General features: G+C 53.7%; 1 protein-coding gene across 4 annotated transcripts in view; it reads right to left on the minus strand.

The window, feature by feature from the left end:
* VSX2 (visual system homeobox 2) overlaps positions 1-22,357 on the minus strand; it is a 296,322-nt gene that overhangs the window by 60,573 nt on the left and 213,392 nt on the right. For all 4 annotated transcript variants that reach the window (XM_075330864.1, XM_075330862.1, XM_075330863.1 and 1 more), the window contains exon 4: positions 1,152-1,332. In XM_075330864.1, coding sequence (XP_075186979.1) covers positions 1,152-1,332 — 181 coding nt within the window. The remainder of the gene's footprint in view (positions 1-1,151; positions 1,333-22,357) is intronic.

Here is a 22,357-nt window from a genome sequence, read left to right on the forward strand (position 1 = left end):
TTTAGACCAGGCGGCCCCATACACCCAGCTTTTCCCATATGTCTGGTTTATGGCTGAATATAGACCAAGGGCCCCATACACCCAGCTTTTCCCATATGTCTGGTTTATGGCTGAATATAGACCAGGCGGCCCCATACACCCAGCTTTTCCCACACGTCTGGTTTATGGCTGAATATAGACCAGGCGGCTCCATACACCCAGCTTTTCTCACACGTCTGGTTTATGGCTGAATATAGACCAGGCGGCCCCATACACCCAGCTTTTCCCATATGTCTGGTTTATGGCTGAATATAGACCAGGCGGCCCCATACACCCAGCTTTTCCCACACGTCTGGTTTATGGCTGAATATAGACCAGGCGGCCCCATACACCCAGCTTTTCCCACATGTCTGGTTTATGGCTGAATATAGACCCGGCGGCTCCATACACCCAGCTTTTCTCACACGTCTGGTTTATGGCTGAATATAGACCAAGGGCCCCATACACCCAGCTTTTCCCATATGTCTGGTTTATAGCTGAATATAGACCAGGCGGCCCCATACACCCAGCTTTTCCCACACGTCTGGTTTATGGCTGAATATAGACCAGGCAGCCCCATACACCCAGCTTTTCCCACGTCTGGTTTATAGCTGAATATAGACCCGGCGGCCCCATACACCCAGCTTTTCTCACACGTCTGGTTTATGGCTGAATATAGACCAGGCGGCCCCATACACCCAGCTTTTCCCACATGTCTGGTTTATGGCTGAATATAGACCAAGGGCCCCATACACCCAGCTTTTCCCACATGTCTGGTTTATGTCTGAATATAGACCAAGGGCCCCATACACCCAGCTTTTCTCACACGTCTGGTTTATGGCTGAATATAGACCAGGCGGCCCCATACACCCAGCTTTTCCCATATGTCTGGGTTATAGCTGAATATAGACCAGGCGGCCCCATACACCCAGCTTTTCCCACGTCTGGTTTATGGCTGAATATAGACCAGGCGGCCCCATACACCCAGCTTTTCCCGCAGGTCTGAATACTACGGTATAGGAATATATAGACAGGCTGCTTGATGTGATCATAGCCACTCAGAAGTATCCGGGGGCATGCGGCTCATAGTCGTGGGGGGCTTCAGCGCTGATCCCGCAGCACACAGGTCTTACCGAGCAGCCAGGGGGCGCAGGACTCCATGATGCCGTCCTTTGCGGATTTCAGGATGGATTCGGGGAGGGGGATGGAATGCCGGACCATGGCTCCGTACAGGCCATATTCTGCCATCACGCTGCTCCGGCCCCAGCACTTCTCACGTTTTCTCCACTTTGCTCGTCTGTTCTGAAACCAAACCTGTGAGAGTAAGAAGACACCGTCTCAGCAGAGGGACCGCACCGCGCTGCAGCTTGTGTTATGGGGCTATGCTTTGCTGTTTATCCCGTGGTCAGTTCTTGTCAGTGTGGAGGGGAGCGTGCACAGGTGAGCGTGCATGTACGTGTCGTGCTCTGCGCCTTCCTCGGGTGGGAGACACCTGCCGCTTGTGTTAGGGGCTATGCTTTGCTGTCCTTCCTGTGGCCAGTTCTTGTCAGTGTGGAGGGGAGCGTGCATAGGTGAGCGTGCATGTACATGTAGTGCTCTGCGCCTTCCTCGGGTGAGGTGAGCGTGCATGTACGTGTAGTGCTCTGCGCCTTCCTCGGGTGAGGTGAGCGTGCATGTACGTGTAGTGCTCTGCTCCTTCCTCGGGTGAGGTGAGCGTGCATGTACGTGTAGTGCTCTGCGCCTTCCTCGGGTGAGGTGAGCGTGCATGTACGTGTAGTGCTCTGCGCCTTCCTCGGGTGAGGTGAACGTGCATGTACGTGTAATGCTCTGCGCCTTCCTCGGGTGAGGTGAGCGTGCATGTACGTGTAGTGCTCTGCGCCTTCCTCGGGTGAGGTGAGCGTGCATGTACGTGTAGTGCTCTGCTCCTTCCTCGGGTGAGGTGAGCGTCCATGTACGTGTAGTGCTCTGCGCCTTCCTCGGGTGAGGTGAGCGTCCATGTACGTGTAGTTGCTCCTTCCTCGGGTGAGGTGAGCGTGCATGTACGTGTAGTGCTCTGCTCCTTCCTCGGGTGAGGTGAGCGTGCATGTACGTGTAGTGCTCTGCGCCTTCCTCGGGTGAGGTGAGCGTGCATGTACGTGTAGTTGATCCTTCCTCGGGTGAGGTGAGCGTGCATGTACGTGTAGTGCTCTGCTCCTTCCTCGGGTGAGGTGAGCGTGCATGTACGTGTAGTGCTCTGCGCCTTCCTCGGGTGAGGTGAGCGTGCATGTACGTGTAGTGCTCTGCGCCTTCCTCGGGTTAGGTGATCGTGCATGTACGTGTAGTGCTCTGCTCCTTCCTCGGGTGAGGTGAGCGTGCATATACGTGTAGTGCTCTGCGCCTTCCTCGGGTGAGGTGAGCGTGCATGTACGTGTAGTGCTCTGCGCGTTCCTCGGGTGAGGTGAGCGTGCATGTACGTGTAGTGCTCTGCGCCTACCTCGGGTGAGGTGAGCGTGCATGTACGTGTAGTGCTCTGCGCCTTCCTCGGGTGAGGTGAGCGTGCATGTACGTGTAGTGGTCTGCGCTTTCCTCGGGTGAGGTGAGCGTGCATGTACGTGTAGTGCTCTGCTCCTTCCTCGGGTGAGGTGAGCGTGCATGTACGTGCAGTGCTCTGCGCCTTCCTCGGGTGAGGTGAGCATGCATGTACGTGTAGTGCTCTGCGCCTTCCTCGGGTGAGGTGAGCGTGCATGTACGTGTAGTTGATCCTTCCTCGGGTGAGGTGACCGTGCATGTACGTGTAGTGCTCTGCGCCTTCCTCGGGTGAGGTGAGCGTGCATGTACGTGTAGTGCTCTGCGCCTTCCTCGGGTGAGGTGAGCGTGCATGTATGTGTAGTGCTCAGCTCCTTCCTCGGGTGAGGTGAGCGTGCATGTACGTGTAGTGCTCTGCGCCTTCCTCGGGTGAGGTGAGCGTGCATGTACGTGTAGTGCTCTGCGCGTTCCTCGGGTGAGGTGAGCGTGCATGTACGTGTAGTGCTCTGCGCCTTCCTCGGGTGAGGTGAGCGTGCATGTACGTGTAGTGCTCTGCGCCTTCCTCGGGTGAGGTGAGCGTGCATGTACGTGTAGTGGTCTGCGCTTTCCTCGGGTGAGGTGAGCGTGCATGTACGTGTAGTGCTCTGCTCCTTCCTCGGGTGAGGTGAGCGTGCATGTACGTGCAGTGCTCTGCTCCTTCCTCGGGTGAGGTGAGCGTGCATATACGTGTAGTGCTCTGCGCCTTCCTCGGGTGAGGTGAGCGTGCATGTACGTGTAGTGCTCTGCGCGTTCCTCGGGTGAGGTGAGCGTGCATGTACGTGTAGTGCTCTGCGCCTACCTCGGGTGAGGTGAGCGTGCATGTACGTGTAGTGCTCTGCGCCTTCCTCGGGTGAGGTGAGCGTGCATGTACGTGTAGTGGTCTGCGCTTTCCTCGGGTGAGGTGAGCGTGCATGTACGTGTAGTGCTCTGCTCCTTCCTCGGGTGAGGTGAGCGTGCATGTACGTGCAGTGCTCTGCGCCTTCCTCGGGTGAGGTGAGCATGCATGTACGTGTAGTGCTCTGCGCCTTCCTCGGGTGAGGTGAGCGTGCATGTACGTGTAGTTGATCGTTCCTCGGGTGAGGTGACCGTGCATGTACGTGTAGTGCTCTGCGCCTTCCTCGGGTGAGGTGAGCGTGCATGTACGTGTAGTGCTCTGCGCCTTCCTCGGGTGAGGTGAGCGTGCATGTATGTGTAGTGCTCAGCTCCTTCCTCGGGTGAGGTGAGCGTGCATGTACGTGTAGTGCTCTGCGCCTTCCTCGGGTGAGGTGAGCGTGCATGTACGTGTAGTGCTCTGCGCGTTCCTCGGGTGAGGTGAGCGTGCATGTACGTGTAGTGCTCTGCGCCTTCCTCGGGTGAGGTGAGCGTGCATGTACGTGTAGTGCTCTGCGCCTTCCTCGGGTGAGGTGAGCGTGCATGTACGTGTAGTGGTCTGCGCTTTCCTCGGGTGAGGTGAGCGTGCATGTACGTGTAGTGCTCTGCTCCTTCCTCGGGTGAGGTGAGCGTGCATGTACGTGCAGTGCTCTGCTCCTTCCTCGGGTGAGGTGAGCGTGCATGTACGTGTAGTGCTCTGCGCCTTCCTCGGGTGAGGTGATCGTGCATGTACGTGTAGTGCTCTGCTCCTTCCTCGGATGAGGTGAGCGTGCATGTACGTGTAGTTGATCCTTCCTCGGGTGAGGTGACCGTGCATGTACGTGTAGTGCTCTGCGCCTTCCTCGGGTGAGGTGAGCGTGCATGTACGTGTAGTGCTCTGCGCCTTCCTCGGGTGAGGTGAGCGTGCATGTACGTGTAGTGCTCTGCGCCTTCCTCGGGTGAGGTGAGCGTGCATGTACGTGTAGTTGCTCCTTCCTCGGGTGAGGTGAGCGTGCATGTACGTGTAGTGCTCTGCGCCTTCCTCGGGTGAGGTGATCGTGCATGTACGTGTAGTGCTCTGCTCCTTCCTCGGATGAGGTGAGCGTGCATGTACGTGTAGTTGATCCTTCCTCGGGTGAGGTGAGCGTGCATGTACGTGTAGTGCTCTGCGCCTTCCTCGGGTGAGGTGAGCGTGCTTGTACGTGTAGTTGCTCCTTCCTCGGGTGAGGTGAGCGTGCATGTACGTGTAGTTGATCCTTCCTCGGGTGAGGTGAGCGTGCATGTACGTGTAGTGCTCTGCGCCTTCCTCGGGTGAGGTGAGCGTGCATGTACGTGTAGTTGCTCCTTCCTCGGGTGAGGTGAGCGTGCATGTACGTGTAGTGCTCTGCGCCTTCCTCGGGTGAGGTGAGCGTGCATGTACGTGTAGTGCTCTGCGCCTTCCTCGGGTGAGGTGAGCGTGCATGTACGTGTAGTGCTCTGCGCCTTCCTCGGGTGAGGTGAGCGTGCATGTACGTGTAGTGCTCTGCGCCTTCCTCGGGTGAGGTGAGTGTGCATGTACGTGTAGTTGCTCCTTCCTCGGGTGAGGTGAGCGTGCATGTACGTGTAGTGCTCTGCGCCTTCCTCGGGTGAGGTGAGCGTGCATGTACGTGTAGTGCTCTGCGCCTTCCTCGGGTGAGGTGAGCGTGCATGTACGTGTAGTGCTCTGCGCCTTCCTCGGGTGAGGTGAGCGTGCATGTACGTGTAGTTGCTCCTTCCTCGGGTGAGGTGAGCGTGCATGTACGTGTAGTGCTCTGCGCCTTCCTCGGGTGAGGTGAGCGTGCATGTACGTGTAGTGCTCTGCGCCTTCCTCGGGTGAGGTGAGCGTGCATGTACGTGTAGTGCTCTGCGCCTTCCTCGGGTGAGGTGAGCGTGCATGTACGTGTAGTTGCGCCTTCCTCGGGTGAGGTGAGCGTGCATGTACGTGTAGTGCTCTGCGCCTTCCTCGGGTGAGGTGAGCGTGCATGTACGTGTAGTTGCTCCTTCCTCGGGTGAGGTGAGCGTGCATGTACGTGTAGTGCTCTGCGCCTTCCTCGGGTGAGGTGAGCGTGCATGTACGTGTAGTTGCTCCTTCCTCGGGTGAGGTGAGCGTGCATGTACGTGTACTTTCCAGCTTTCAGTACCAGTCGTTTTCTCCTGACTGAGAAGAGATTGAAAAATCACTTAATTTTTCGTTGAATCAATCCCCGGAATTATCCAGGGAAATTCCATCCTCTCGGCTCCGCGGCCGCCATTGACCCGCGCTAATTAATGCCGCCATTGACCCGCGCTAATTAATGCCGCACTAATTCCTCATCTCCAGCAATTCCCAGCAAAATACTGTCTCCATTTAACTAATTACTTGTGTGGGGGAGGGGCGGCCATCTCCGAGGACGCGGGATTATCATCAGGTCATTAGCACATTAACGAGAGGCGCAGATACTTCATTCACCACTAGAAATGAAAGGGAGTGTGGAGCCCCAGGGGCCGCGGCGGCCATCACATGTGTCAGCCATCATTCAATACCGCCACCAATCACTGCTTCATTACACCTGGACGGAAAACCAGGGACGCGTCTGCTGTTACTACACCAGAGACGCGCACCACTCTGCTGTTACTACACCAGAGCCGCGCACCACTCTGCTGTTACTACACCAGGGACGCGCACCACTCTGCTGTTACTACACCAGGGACGCGCACCACTCTGCTGTTACTACACCAGGGACGCGCACCACTCTGCTGTTACTACACCAGGGACGTGCACCACTCTGCTGTTACTACACCAGGGACGTGCACCACTCTGCTGTTACTACACCAGAGCCGCGCACCACTCTGCTGTTACTACACCAGAGACGTGCACCAGTCTGCTGTTACTACACCAGAGACGCGCACCACTCTGCTGTTACTACACCAGAGACGTGCACCAGTCTGCTGTTACTACACCAGGGATGCGCACCACTCTGCTGTTACTACACCAGAGACGTGCACCAGTCTGCTGTTACTACACCAGGGATGCGCACCACTCTGCTGTTACTACACCAGAGCCGCGCACCAGTCTGCTGTTACTACACCAGAGCCGCGCACCACTCTGCTGTTACTACACCAGGGATGCGCACCACTCTGCTGTTACTACACCAGAGACGTGCACCAGTCTGCTGTTACTACACCAGGGATGCGCACCACTCTGCTGTTACTACACCAGAGCCGCGCACCAGTCTGCTGTTACTACACCAGGGACGTGCACCACTCTGCTGTTACTACACCAGAGCCGCGCACCACTCTGCTGTTACTACACCAGAGACGTGCACCAGTCTGCTGTTACTACACCAGGGACGTGCACCAGTCTGCTGTTACTACACCAGAGCCGCGCACCACTCTGCTGTTACTACACCAGGGATGCGCACCACTCTGCTGTTACTACACCAGAGACGTGCACCAGTCTGCTGTTACTACACCAGGGATGCGCACCACTCTGCTGTTACTACACCAGAGCCGCGCACCACTCTGCTGTTACTACACCAGAGACGTGCACCAGTCTGCTGTTACTACACCAGAGCCGCGCACCACTCTGCTGTTACTACACCAGAGACGTGCACCAGTCTGCTGTTACTACACCAGGGACGTGCACCAGTCTGCTGTTACTACACCAGAGCCGCGCACCACTCTGCTGTTACTACACCAGGGATGCGCACCACTCTGCTGTTACTACACCAGAGACGTGCACCAGTCTGCTGTTACTACACCAGAGCCGCGCACCACTCTGCTGTTACTACACCAGGGACGCGCACCACTCTGCTGTTACTACACCAGGGACGTGCACCAGTCTGCTGTTACTACACCAGAGCCGCGCACCACTCTGCTGTTACTACACCAGGGACGCGCACCACTCTGCTGTTACTACACCAGAGCCGCGCACCACTCTGCTGTTACTACACCAGAGACGTGCACCAGTCTGCTGTTACTACACCAGGGACGTGCACCAGTCTGCTGTTACTACACCAGGGACGTGCACCAGTCTGCTGTTACTACACCAGGGACGTGCACCAGTCTGCTGTTACTACACCAGGGACGTGCACCAGTCTGCTGTTACTACACCAGGGACGTGCACCAGTCTGCTGTTACTACACCAGAGACGTGCACCAGTCTGCTGTTACTACACCAGGGACGTGCACCACTCTGCTGTTACTACACCAGGGATGCGCACCACTCTGCTGTTACTACACCAGAGACGTGCACCAGTCTGCTGTTACTACACCAGAGACGTGCACCAGTCTGCTGTTACTACACCAGAGACGTGCACCAGTCTGCTGTTACTACACCAGGGACGTGCACCACTCTGCTGTTACTACACCAGGGATGCGCACCACTCTGCTGTTACTACACCAGAGACGTGCACCAGTCTGCTGTTACTACACCAGGGACGTGCACCAGTCTGCTGTTACTACACCAGAGCCGCGCACCACTCTGCTGTTACTACACCAGAGCCGCGCACCACTCTGCTGTTACTACACCAGAGACGTGCACCAGTCTGCTGTTACTACACCAGGGACGTGCACCAGTCTGCTGTTACTACACCAGAGCCGCGCACCACTCTGCTGTTACTACACCAGGGATGCGCACCACTCTGCTGTTACTACACCAGAGACGTGCACCAGTCTGCTGTTACTACACCAGGGATGCGCACCACTCTGCTGTTACTACACCAGAGCCGCGCACCACTCTGCTGTTACTACACCAGAGACGTGCACCAGTCTGCTGTTACTACACCAGAGACGTGCACCAGTCTGCTGTTACTACACCAGGGATGCGCACCACTCTGCTGTTACTACACCAGAGCCGCGCACCACTCTGCTGTTACTACACCAGAGACGTGCACCAGTCTGCTGTTACTACACCAGGGACGTGCACCAGTCTGCTGTTACTACACCAGGGACGCGCACCACTCTGCTGTTACTACACCAGAGACGTGCACCACTCTGCTGTTACTACACCAGGGACGTGCATCACTCTGCTGTTACTACACCAGAGACGTGCACCAGTCTGCTGTTACTATACCAGGGACGCGCACCACTCTGCTGTTACTACACCAGGGACGTGCATCACTCTGCTGTTACTACACCAGAGACGTGCACCAGTCTGCTGTTACTATACCAGAGCCGCGCACCACTCTGCTGTTACTACACCAGAGACGTGCACCAGTCTGCTGTTACTACACCAGGGACGTGCACCAGTCTGCTGTTACTACACCAGGGATGCGCACCACTCTGCTGTTACTACACCAGAGACGCGCACCACTCTGCTGTTACTACACCAGGGACGCGCACCACTCTGCTGTTACTACACCAGAGCCGCGCACCACTCTGCTGTTACTACACCAGAGACGTGCACCAGTCTGCTGTTACTACACCAGAGACGTGCACCAGTCTGCTGTTACTACACCAGAGACGTGCATCACTCTGCTGTTACTACACCAGGGACGTGCATCACTCCACTGTTACTACACCAGAGACGTGCACCAGTCTGCTGTTACTACACCAGAGACGTGCATCACTCTGCTGTTACTACACCAGGGACGTGCATCACTCCACTGTTACTACACCAGAGACGTGCACCACTCTGCTGTTACTACACCAGGGACGTGCACCACTCTGCTGTTACTACACCAGGGACGTGCACCACTCTGCTGTTACTACACCACAGACGCGCACCAGTCTGCTGTTACTACTCCAGAGACGTGCATCACTCCACTGTTACTACACCAGAGACGCGCACCACTCTGCTGTTACTACACCAGAGACGTGCACCACTCTGCTGTTACTACACCAGGGACGTGCACCACTCTGCTGTTACTACACCAGGGACGTGCACCACTCTGCTGTTACTACACCACAGACGTGCACCACTCTGCTGTTACTATACCAGAGCCGCGCACCACTCTGCTGTTACTACACCAGGGACGTGCACCACTCTGCTGTTACTACACCAGGGACGTGCACCACTCTGCTGTTACTACACCACAGACGCGCACCAGTCTGCTGTTACTACTCCAGAGACGTGCATCACTCCACTGTTACTACACCAGGGGCGTGCACCACTCTGCTGTTACTATACCAGAGCCGCGCACCACTCTGCTGTTACTACACCAGAGACGTGCACCACTCTGCTGTTACTACACCAGAGACGTGCACCACTCTGCTGTTACTACACCAGGGACGTGCATCACTCCACTGTTACTAACCACCGTCATCCTGTACAATTTCTCTACATAGTCTCCACAAGGGAGTACAACTGAAAGCTAATCCACCTCCACTGCCATGCATAATTTCCACCACCACCATGCATCATCTCTACCACCTCCACCGCCATGCATCATCTCCACCACCATGTATCATCTCCACCACCATGTATCATCTCCACCACCTCCACCGCCATGCATCATCTCCATCGCCATGCATTATCTCCACCACCTCCACCGCCATGCATCATCTCCACCGCCATGCATAATCTCCACCACCATGCATCATCTCTACCTCCTCCACCGCCATGCATCATCTCCACCACCATGTATCATCTCCACCACCTCCACCGCCATGCATCATCTCCATCGCCATGCATAATCTCCACCACCATGCATCATCTCTACCTCCTCCACCGCCATGCATCATCTCCACCACCATGTATCATCTCCACCCCCTCCACCACCTCCACCACCATGCATCATCTCCACCACCTCCACCGCCATGCATTACCTCCACCACCATGTATCATCTCCACCACCTCCACCACCATGCATCATCACCACCACCTCCACCGCCATGCATCATCACCACCTCCACCGCCATGCATCATTTCCACCACCATGCATTATTTCCACCACCTCCACCACCATGCATCATCTCCACCACCTCCACCGCCATGCATCATCTCCAACACCATGCATCATCTCCACCACCATGCATCATCTCCTCCGCCATGCATCATCTCCACCACCATGCATCATCACCACCTCCTCCGCCATGCATCATCTCCACCTCCTCCGCCATGCATCATCACCACCTCCTCCGCCATGCATCATCACCACCTCCTCCGCCATGCATCATCACCACCTCCTCCGCCATGCATCATCTCCGCCATGCATCATCTCCACCACCTCCTCCGCCATGCATCATCTCCACCACCTCCCCCGCCATGCATCATCTCCACCACCTCCCCCGCCATGCATCATCTCCACCACCTCCCCCGCCATGCATCATCTCCACCGCCTCCCCCGCCATGCATCATCTCCACCACCTCCCCTGCTGTGCTGTATTACTGCCTAAAGACGTCAACCAATGACCATTCTGGGGTTTGTGGAAGCAAAGAAAGGGCCTGAGGACCCCCTCGCAATAGGGGCATGATTGTTCCTACCTGCTGGCACTTATTCTCTGTGACTGGGGCCGCAGGGTGACATACTCCCTGGACACCCCTGCTCAGGAAGGACCATTACTGGTCCAGGAGAGACTTCCTGCACATCAGAGGATACGGCCGGCAATGGTGGACTCTGGACAGCGCTCCTTGTGCTAGAAAACTGACCCCGCGACTGAGAGGGCAGCACTTCTAGTCTCCGGTGCTCCTCGGCCGGATCCTGACCCACCGGATCCCACAGCACAAATAGGATTCATGGGAAAACAATGTCTGGCCAGATGTAATGTGTCACTACTCACGGGCTAGCCTTAGAGGTCCGAGGTCAGGTACCCAGAGGGCTCCTCATAAAAGGGTAAGACAAGAAGCATAGTCATGGCCCAAGCTCAAGATTCCAGGAAGGTAGCGGATAAAGACAAAGGAGCAAATGGAGAAAGGTCCAAGGTCGTGCAACAAGATTGGACGCCTAACCTCAACCCTGTCCATCACCATAGTGACCGCTCAGTATGCCCCTGCCCAGGATTGGACGGCTGAACTGTCCATCACTATACTGACAGCTCAGTATACCCCTGCACAGGATTGGACGGATAAACTGTCCATCACTATACTGACAGCTCAGTATACCCCTGCACAGGATTGGACGGATAAACTGTCCATCACTATACTGACAGCTCAGTATACCCCTGCACAGGATTGGACGGCTGAACTGTCCATCACTATACTGACAGCTCAGTATACCCCTGCTCAGGATTGGACGGATAAACTGTCCATCACTATACTGACAGCTCAGTATACCCCTGCTCAGGATTGGACGGCTGAACTGTCCATCACTATACTGACAGCTCAGTATGCCCCTGCTCAGGATTGGACGGATAAACTGTCCATCACTATACTGACAGCTCAGTATACCCCTGCACAGGATTGGACGGATAAACTGTCCATCACTATACTGACAGCTCAGTATACCCCTGCTCAGGATTGGACGGCTGAACTGTCCATCACTATACTGACAGCTCAGTATACCCCTGCCCAGGATTGGACGACTGAACTGTCCATCACCATACTGACAGCTCAGTATGCCCCTGCCCAGGATTGGACGGCTGAACTGTCCATCACTATACTGACAGCTCAGTATGCCCCTGCCCAGGATTGGATGGCTGAACTGTCCATCACTATACTGACAGCTCAGTATGCCCCTGCCCAGGATTGGACGGCTGAACTGTCCATCACTATACTGACAGCTCAGTATACCCCTGCCCAGGATTGGACGGCTGAACTGTCCATCACCATACTGACAGCTCAGTATACCCCTGCACAGGATTGGACGGCTGAACTGTCCATCACTATACTGACAGCTCAGTATACCCCTGCCCAGGATTGGACGGCTGAACTGTCCATCACCATACTGACAGCTCAGTATACCCCTGCACAGGATTGGACGGCTGAACTGTCCATCACTATACTGACAGCTCAGTATGCCCCTGCCCAGGATTGGACGGCTGAACTGTCCATCACTATACTGACAGCTCAGTATACCCCTGCTCAGGATTGGACGGATAAACTGTCCATCACTATACTGACAGCTCAGTATGCCCCTGCCCAGGATTGGACGGATAAACTGTCCATCACTATACTGACAGCTCAGTATACCCCTGCTCAGGATTGGACGGATAAACTGTCCATCACTATACTGACAGCTCAGTATACCCCTGCTCAGGATTGGACGGCTGAACTGTCCATCACTATACTGACAGCTCAGTATACCCCTGCACAGGATTGGACGGCTGAACTGTCCATCACTATACTGACAGCTCAGTATACCCCTGCTCAGGATTGGACGGATAAACTGTCCATCACTATACTGACAGCTCAGTATGCTCCTGCTCAGGATTGGACGGATAAACTGTCCATCACCATACTGACAGCTCAGTATACCCCTGCCCAGGATTGGACGGCTGAACTGTCCATCACTATACTGACAGCTCAGTATACCCCTGCTCAGGATTGGACGGATAAACTGTCCATCACCATACTGACAGCTCAGTATACCCCTGCCCAGGATTGGACGGCTGAACTGTCCATCACTATACTGACAGCTCAGTATACCCCTGCTCAGGATTGGACGGATAAACTGTCCATCACTATACTGACAGCTCAGTATACCCCTGCTCAGGATTGGACGGATAAACTGTCCATCACTATACTGACAGCTCAGTATACCCCTGCACAGGATTGGACGGCTGAACTGTCCATCACTATACTGACAGCTCAGTATACCCCTGCACAGGATTGGACGGCTGAACTGTCCATCACCATACTGACAGCTCAGTATGCCCCTGCTCAGGATTGGACGGCTGAACTGTCCATCACTATACTGACAGCTCAGTATGCTCCTGCTCAGGATTGGACGGCTGAACTGTCCATCACTATACTGACAGCTCAGTATACCCCTGCCCAGGATTGGACGGATAAACTGTCCATCACTATACTGACAGCTCAGTATGCCCCTGCTCAGGATTGGACGGCTGAACTGTCCATCACTATACTGACAGCTCAGTATACCCCTGCTCAGGATTGGACGACTGAACTGTCCATCACTATACTGACAGCTCAGTATACCCCTGCCCAGGATTGGACGGATAAACTGTCCATCACTATACTGACAGCTCAGTATGCCCCTGCTCAGGATTGGACGGCTGAACTGTCCATCACTATACTGACAGCTCAGTATACCCCTGCTCAGGATTGGACGACTGAACTGTCCATCACCATACTGACAGCTCAGTATGCCCCTGCCCAGGATTGGACGGCTGAACTGTCCATCACTATACTGACAGCTCAGTATACCCCTGCCCAGGATTGGACGGCTGAACTGTCCATCACTATACTGACAGCTCAGTATACTCCTGCACAGGATTGGACGGATAAACTGTCCATCACTATACTGACAGCTCAGTATGCCCCTGCTCAGGATTGGACGGCTGAACTGTCCATCACCATACTGACAGCTCAGTATACCCCTGCACAGGATTGGACGGCTGAACTGTCCATCACTATACTGACAGCTCAGTATACCCCTGCCCAGGATTGGACGGATAAACTGTCCATCACTATACTGACAGCTCAGTATACCCCTGCTCAGGATTGGACGGCTGAACTGTCCATCACCATACTGACAGCTCAGTATACCCCTGCACAGGATTGGACGGCTGAACTGTCCATCACTATACTGACAGCTCAGTATACCCCTGCCCAGGATTGGACGGCTGAACTGTCCATCACTATACTGACAGCTCAGTATGCCCCTGCTCAGGATTGGACGGCTGAACTGTACATCACTATACTGACAGCTCAGTATGCCCCTGCTCAGGATTGGACGGCTGAACTGTCCATCACTATACTGACAGCTCAGTATACCCCTGCACAGGATTGGACGGCTGAACTGTCCATCACTATACTGACAGCTCAGTATACCCCTGCTCAGGATTGGACGGATAAACTGTCCATCACTATACTGACAGCTCAGTATGCCCCTGCCCAGGATTGGACGGATAAACTGTCCATCACTATACTGACAGCTCAGTATACCCCTGCTCAGGATTGGACGGATAAACTGTCCATCACTATACTGACAGCTCAGTATGCCCCTGCCCAGGATTGGACGGATAAACTGTCCATCACTATACTGACAGCTCAGTATACCCCTGCCCAGGATTGGACGGATAAACTGTCCATCACTATACTGACAGCTCAGTATACCCCTGCCCAGGATTGGACGGCTGAACTGTCCATCACTATACTGACAGCTCAGTATACCCCTGCTCAGGATTGGACGGATAAACTGTCCATCACTATACTGACAGCTCAGTATACCCCTGCCCAGGATTGGACGGCTGAACTGTCCATCACTATACTGACAGCTCAGTATACCCCTGCTCAGGATTGGACGGATAAACTGTCCATCACTATACTGACAGCTCAGTATACCCCTGCACAGGATTGGACGGCTGAACTGTCCATCACCATACTGACAGCTCAGTATACCCCTGCACAGGATTGGACGGCTGAACTGTCCATCACTATACTGACAGCTCAGTATACCCCTGCACAGGATTGGACGGCTGAACTGTCCATCACTATACTGACAGCTCAGTATACCCCTGCTCAGGATTGGACGGCTGAACTGTCCATCACCATACTGACAGCTCAGTATACCCCTGCTCAGGATTGGACGGCTGAACTGTCCATCACCATACTGACAGCTCAGTATACCCCTGCCCAGGATTGGACGGCTGAACTGTCCATCACCATACTGACAGCTCAGTATACCCCTGCTCAGGATTGGACGGCTGAACTGTCCATCACCATACTGACAGCTCAGTATACCCCTGCACAGGATTGGACGGCTGAACTGTCCATCACTATACTGACAGCTCAGTATACCCCTGCCCAGGATTGGACGGATAAACTGTCCATCACCATACTGACAGCTCAGTATACCCCTGCACAGGATTGGACGGATAAACTGTCCATCACTATACTGACAGCTCAGTATACCCCTGCTCAGGATTGGACGGCTGAACTGTCCATCACTATACTGACAGCTCAGTATACCCCTGCCCAGGATTGGACGGCTGAACTGTCCATCACTATACTGACAGCTCAGTATACCCCTGCACAGGATTGGACGGATAAACTGTCCATCACCATACTGACAGCTCAGTATACCCCTGCTCAGGATTGGACGGATAAACTGTCCATCACTATACTGACAGCTCAGTATACCCCTGCCCAGGATTGGACGGATAAACTGTCCATCACTATACTGACAGCTCAGTATACCCCTGCACAGGATTGGACGGCTGAACTGTCCATCACCATACTGACAGCTCAGTATACCCCTGCTCAGGATTGGACGGATAAACTGTCCATCACTATACTGACAGCTCAGTATACCCCTGCTCAGGATTGGACGGCTGAACTGTCCATCACTATACTGACAGCTCAGTATACCCCTGCACAGGATTGGACGGCTGAACTGTCCATCACTATACTGACAGCTCAGTATACCCCTGCACAGGATTGGACGGCTGAACTGTCCATCACTATACTGACAGCTCAGTATACCCCTGCACAGGATTGGACGGCTGAACTGTCCATCACCATACTGACAGCTCAGTATACCCCTGCTCAGGATTGGACGGATAAACTGTCCATCACTATACTGACAGCTCAGTATACCCCTGCTCAGGATTGGACGGCTGAACTGTCCTTCACTATACTGACAGCTCAGTATACCCCTGCCCAGGATTGGACGGATAAACTGTCCATCACCATACTGACAGCTCAGTATACCCCTGCTCAGGATTGGACGGATAAACTGTCCATCACTATACTGACAGCTCAGTATGCCCCTGCTCAGGATTGGACGGATAAACTGTCCATCACTATACTGACAGCTCAGTATGCCCCTGCTCAGGATTGGACGGATAAACTGTCCATCACCATACTGACAGCTCAGTATGCCCCTGCTCAGGATTGGACGGCTGAACTGTCCATCACCATACTGACAGCTCAGTATACCCCTGCTCAGGATTGGACGGATAAACTGTCCATCACTATACTGACAGCTCAGTATGCCCCTGCTCAGGATTGGACGGATAAACTGTCCATCACTATACTGACAGCTCAGTATGCCCCTGCTCAGGATTGGACGGATAAACTGTCCATCACTATACTGACAGCTCAGTATACCCCTGCACAGGATTGGACGGCTGAACTGTCCATCACCATACTGACAGCTCAGTATACCCCTGCTCAGGATTGGACGGCTGAACTGTCCATCACTATACTGACAGCTCAGTATGCCCCTGCCCAGGATTGGACGGCTGAACTGTCCATCACTATACTGACAGCTCAGTATACCCCTGCTCAGGATTGGACGGCTGAACTGTCCATCACTATACTGACAGCTCAGTATGCCCCTGCACAGGATTGGACGGCTGAACTGTCCATCACCATACTGACAGCTCAGTATACCCCTGCTCAGGATTGGACGGCTGAACTGTCCATCACTATACTGACAGCTCAGTATACCCCTGCCCAGGATTGGACGGCTGAACTGTCCATCACTATACTGACAGCTCAGTATACCCCTGCTCAGGATTGGACGGATAAACTGTCCATCACTATACTGACAGCTCAGTATACCCCTGCTCAGGATTGGACGGCTGAACTGTCCATCACTATACTGACAGCTCAGTATGCCCCTGCTCAGAATTGGACGGCTGAACTGTCCATCACTATACTGACAGCTCAGTATACCACTGCCCAGGATTGGACGGATAAACTGTCCATCACTATACTGACAGCTCAGTATACCCCTGCCCAGGATTGGACGGCTGAACTGTCCATCACCATACTGACAGCTCAGTATACCCCTGCTCAGGATTGGACGGCTGAACTGTCCATCACTATACTGACAGCTCAGTATACCCCTGCTCAGGATTGGACGGATAAACTGTCCATCACCATACTGACAGCTCAGTATGCCCCTGCACAGGATTGGACGGCTGAACTGTCCATCACTATACTGACAGCTCAGTATACCCCTGCTCACGATTGGACGGATAAACTGTCCATCACCATACTGACAGCTCAGTATGCCCCTGCTCAGGATTGGACGGATAAACTGTCCATCACCATACTGACAGCTCAGTATACCCCTGCCCAGGATTGGACGGCTGAACTGTCCATCACTATATTGACAGCTCAGTATACCCCTGCTCAGGATTGGACGGCTGAACTGTCCATCACCATACTGACCGCTCAGTATACCCCTGCTCAGGATTGGACGGATAAACTGTCCATCACCATACTGACAGCTCAGTATGCCCCTGCTCAGGATTGGACGGATAAACTGTCCATCACCATACTGACAGCTTAGTATACCCCTGCTCAGGATTGGACGGATAAACTGTCCATCACCATACTGACAGCTCAGTATACCCCTGCTCAGGATTGGACGGATAAACTGTCCATCACCATACTGACAGCTCAGTATACCCCTGCTCAGGATTGGACGGATAAACTGTCCATCACCATACTGACAGCTCAGTATACCCCTGCTCAGGATTGGATGAATAAACTGTCCATCACTATACTGACAGCTCAGTATACCCCTGCCCAGGATTGGACGGCTGAACTGTCCATCACCATACTGACAGCTCAGTATACCCCTGCTCAGGATTGGACGGCTGAACTGTCCATCACTATACTGACAGCTCAGTATACCCCTGCTCAGGATTGGACGGCTGAACTGTCCATCACTATACTGACAGCTCAGTATACCCCTGCACAGGATTGGACGGCTGAACTGTCCATCACTATACTGACAGCTCAGTATACCCCTGCTCAGGATTGGACGGCTGAACTGTCCATCACTATACTGACAGCTCAGTATACCCCTGCACAGGATTGGACGGATAAACTGTCCATCACTATACTGACAGCTCAGTATACCCCTGCTCAGGATTGGACGGCTGAACTGTCCATCACTATACTGACAGCTCAGTATACCCCTGCCCAGGATTGGACGACTGAACTGTCCATCACTATACTGACAGCTCAGTATACCCCTGCTCAGGATTGGACGGCTGAACTGTCCATCACCATACTGACAGCTCAGTATGCCCCTGCCCAGGATTGGACGGCTGAACTGTCCATCACCATACTGACAGCTCAGTATGCCCCTGCCCAGGATTGGACGGCTGAACTGTCCATCACTATACTGACAGCTCAGTATACCCCTGCTCAGGATTGGACGGCTGAACTGTCCATCACTATACTGACAGCTCAGTATACCCCTGCTCAGGATTGGACGCCTGAACTGTCCATCACTATACTGACAGCTCAGTATACCCCTGCTCAGGATTGGACGGCTGAACTGTCCATCACTATACTGACAGCTCAGTATGCCCCTGCCCAGGATTGGACGGCTGAACTGTCCATCACCATACTGACAGCTCAGTATGCCCCTGCTCAGGATTGGACGGCTGAACTGTCCATCACTATACTGACAGCTCAGTATGCCCCTGCTCAGGATTGGACGGCTGAACTGTCCATCACCATACTGACAGCTCAGTATACCCCTGCACAGGATTGGACGGCTGAACTGTCCATCACTATACTGACAGCTCAGTATGCCCCTGCTCAGGATTGGACGGCTGAACTGTCCATCACCATACTGACAGCTCAGTATACCCCTGCCCAGGATTGGACGGCTGAACTGTCCATCACTATACTGACAGCTCAGTATACCCCTGCCCAGGATTGGACGGCTGAACTGTCCATCACCATACTGACAGCTCAGTATACCCCTGCTCAGGATTGGACGACTGAACTGTCCATCACCATACTGACAGCTCAGTATACCCCTGCTCAGGATTGGACGACTGAACTGTCCATCACCATACTGACAGCTCAGTATACCCCTGCTCAGGATTGGACGCCTGAACTGTCCATCACTATACTGACAGCTCAGTATACCCCTGCTCAGGATTGGACGACTGAACTGTCCATCACCATACTGACAGCTCAGTATACCCCTGCCCAGGATTGGACGGCTGAACTGTCCATCACCATACTGACAGCTCAGTATACCCCTGCTCAGGATTGGACGGCTGAACTGTCCATCACCATACTGACAGCTCAGTATACCCCTGCCCAGGATTGGACGACTGAACTGTCCATCACCATACTGACAGCTCAGTATACCCCTGCCCAGGATTGGACGGCTGAACTGTCCATCACCATACTGACAGCTCAGTATACCCCTGCCCAGGATTGGACGACTGAACTGTCCATCACCATACTGACAGCTCAGTATACCCCTGCCCAGGATTGGACGACTGAACTGTCCATCACCATACTGACAGCTCAGTATACCCCTGCCCAGGATTGGACGGCTGAACTGTCCATCACCATACTGACAGCTCAGTATACCCCTGCTCAGGATTGGACGACTGAACTGTCCATCACCATACTGACAGCTCAGTATACCCCTGCCCAGGATTGGACGGCTGAACTGTCCATCACTATACTGACAGCTCAGTATACCCTGCTCAGGATTGGACGACTGAACTGTCCATCACTATACTGACAGCTCAGTATACCCCTGCACAGGATTGGACGGCGGAACTGTCCATCACTATACTGACAGCTCAGTATACCCCTGCCCAGGATTGGACGACTGAACTGTCCATCACTATACTGACAGCTCAGTATACCCCTGCTCAGGATTGGACGGATAAACTGTCCATCACTATACTGACAGCTCAGTATGCCCCTGCTCAGGATTGGACGGCTGAACTGTCCATCACTATACTGACAGCTCAGTATACCCCTGCTCAGGATTGGACGGATAAACTGTCCATCACTATACTGACAGCTCAGTATACCCCTGCACAGGATTGGACGGATAAACTGTCCATCACTATACTGACAGCTCAGTATACCCCTGCACAGGATTGGACGGATAAACTGTCCATCACTATATTGACAGCTCAGTATACCCCTGCTCAGGATTGGACGGATAAACTGTCCATCACTATACTGACAGCTCAGTATACCCCTGCACAGGATTGGACGGCTGAACTGTCCATCACTATACTGACAGCTCAGTATACCCCTGCTCAGGATTGGACGGCTGAACTGTCCATCACCATACTGACAGCTCAGTATACCCCTGCTCAGGATTGGACGGCTGAACTGTCCATCACTATACTGACAGCTCAGTATGCCCCTGCCCAGGATTGGACGACTGAACTGTCCATCACTATACTGACAGCTCAGTATACCCCTGCTCAGGATTGGACGGCTGAACTGTCCATCACTATACTGACAGCTCAGTATACCCCTGCCCAGGATTGGACGACTGAACTGTCCATCACTATACTGACAGCTCAGTATACCCCTGCACAGGATTGGACGGATAAACTGTCCATCACTATACTGACAGCTCAGTATACCCCTGCCCAGGATTGGACGACTGAACTGTCCATCACTATACTGACAGCTCAGTATACCCCTGCTCAGGATTGGACGGATAAACTGTCCATCACTATACTGACAGCTCAGTATACCCCTGCTCAGGATTGGACGGATAAACTGTCCATCACTATACTGACAGCTCAGTATACCCCTGCACAGGATTGGACGGCTCAACTGTCCATCACTATACTGACAGCTCAGTATACCCCTGCACAGGATTGGACGGCTGAACTGTCCATCACTATACTGACAGCTCAGTATACCCCTGCACAGGATTGGACGGCTGAACTGTCCATCACTATACTGACAGCTCAGTATACCCCTGCTCAGGATTGGACGGCTGAACTGTCCATCACTATACTGACAGCTCAGTATACCCCTGCACAGGATTGGACGGCTGAACTGTCCATCACTATACTGACAGCTCAGTATACCCCTGCCCAGGATTGGACGGCTGAACTGTCCATCACTATACTGACAGCTCAGTATACCCCTGCACAGGATTGGACGGCTGAACTGTCCATCACTATACTGACAGCTCAGTATACCCCTGCCCAGGATTGGACGGCTGAACTGTCCATCACCATACTGACAGCTCAGTATACCCCTGCTCAGGATTGGACGGCTGAACTGTCCATCACTATACTGACAGCTCAGTATACCCCTGCTCAGGATTGGACGGCTGAACTGTCCATCACTATACTGACAGCTCAGTATGCCCCTGCCCAGGATTGGACGACTGAACTGTCCATCACTATACTGACAGCTCAGTATACCCCTGCTCAGGATTGGACGGCTGAACTGTCCATCACCATACTGACAGCTCAGTATACCCCTGCACAGGATTGGACGGCTGAACTGTCCATCACCATACTGACAGCTCAGTATGCCCCTGCCCAGGATTGGACGACTGAACTGTCCATCACTATACTGACAGCTCAGTATACCCCTGCCCAGGATTGGACGGATAAACTGTCCATCACCATACTGACAGCTCAGTATACCCCTGCTCAGGATTGGACGGCTGAACTGTCCATCACCATACTGACAGCTCAGTATACCCCTGCCCAGGATTGGACGGCTGAACTGTCCATCACTATACTGACAGCTCAGTATACCCCTGCCCAGGATTGGACGGCGGAACTGTTCATCACCATACTGACAGCTCAGTATGCCCCTGCCCAGGATTGGACGGCGGAACTGTCCATCACCATACTGACAGCTCAGTATACCCCTGCTAAGGATTGGACGGATAAACTGTCCATCACTATACTGACAGCTCAGTATGCCCCTGCACAGGATTGGACGGCGGAACTGTTCATCACCATACTGACAGCTCAGTATACCCCTGCTCAGGATTGGACGGCTGAACTGTCCATCACTATATTGACAGCTCAGTATACCCCTGCCCAGGATTGGACGGCTGAACTGTCCATCACCATACTGACAGCTCAGTATGCCCCTGCTCAGGATTGGACGG

This window comes from Anomaloglossus baeobatrachus, chromosome 12 (assembly GCF_048569485.1).
Source record: "Anomaloglossus baeobatrachus isolate aAnoBae1 chromosome 12, aAnoBae1.hap1, whole genome shotgun sequence".
NCBI classification, from domain to species: Eukaryota; Metazoa; Chordata; class Amphibia; order Anura; family Aromobatidae; genus Anomaloglossus; species Anomaloglossus baeobatrachus.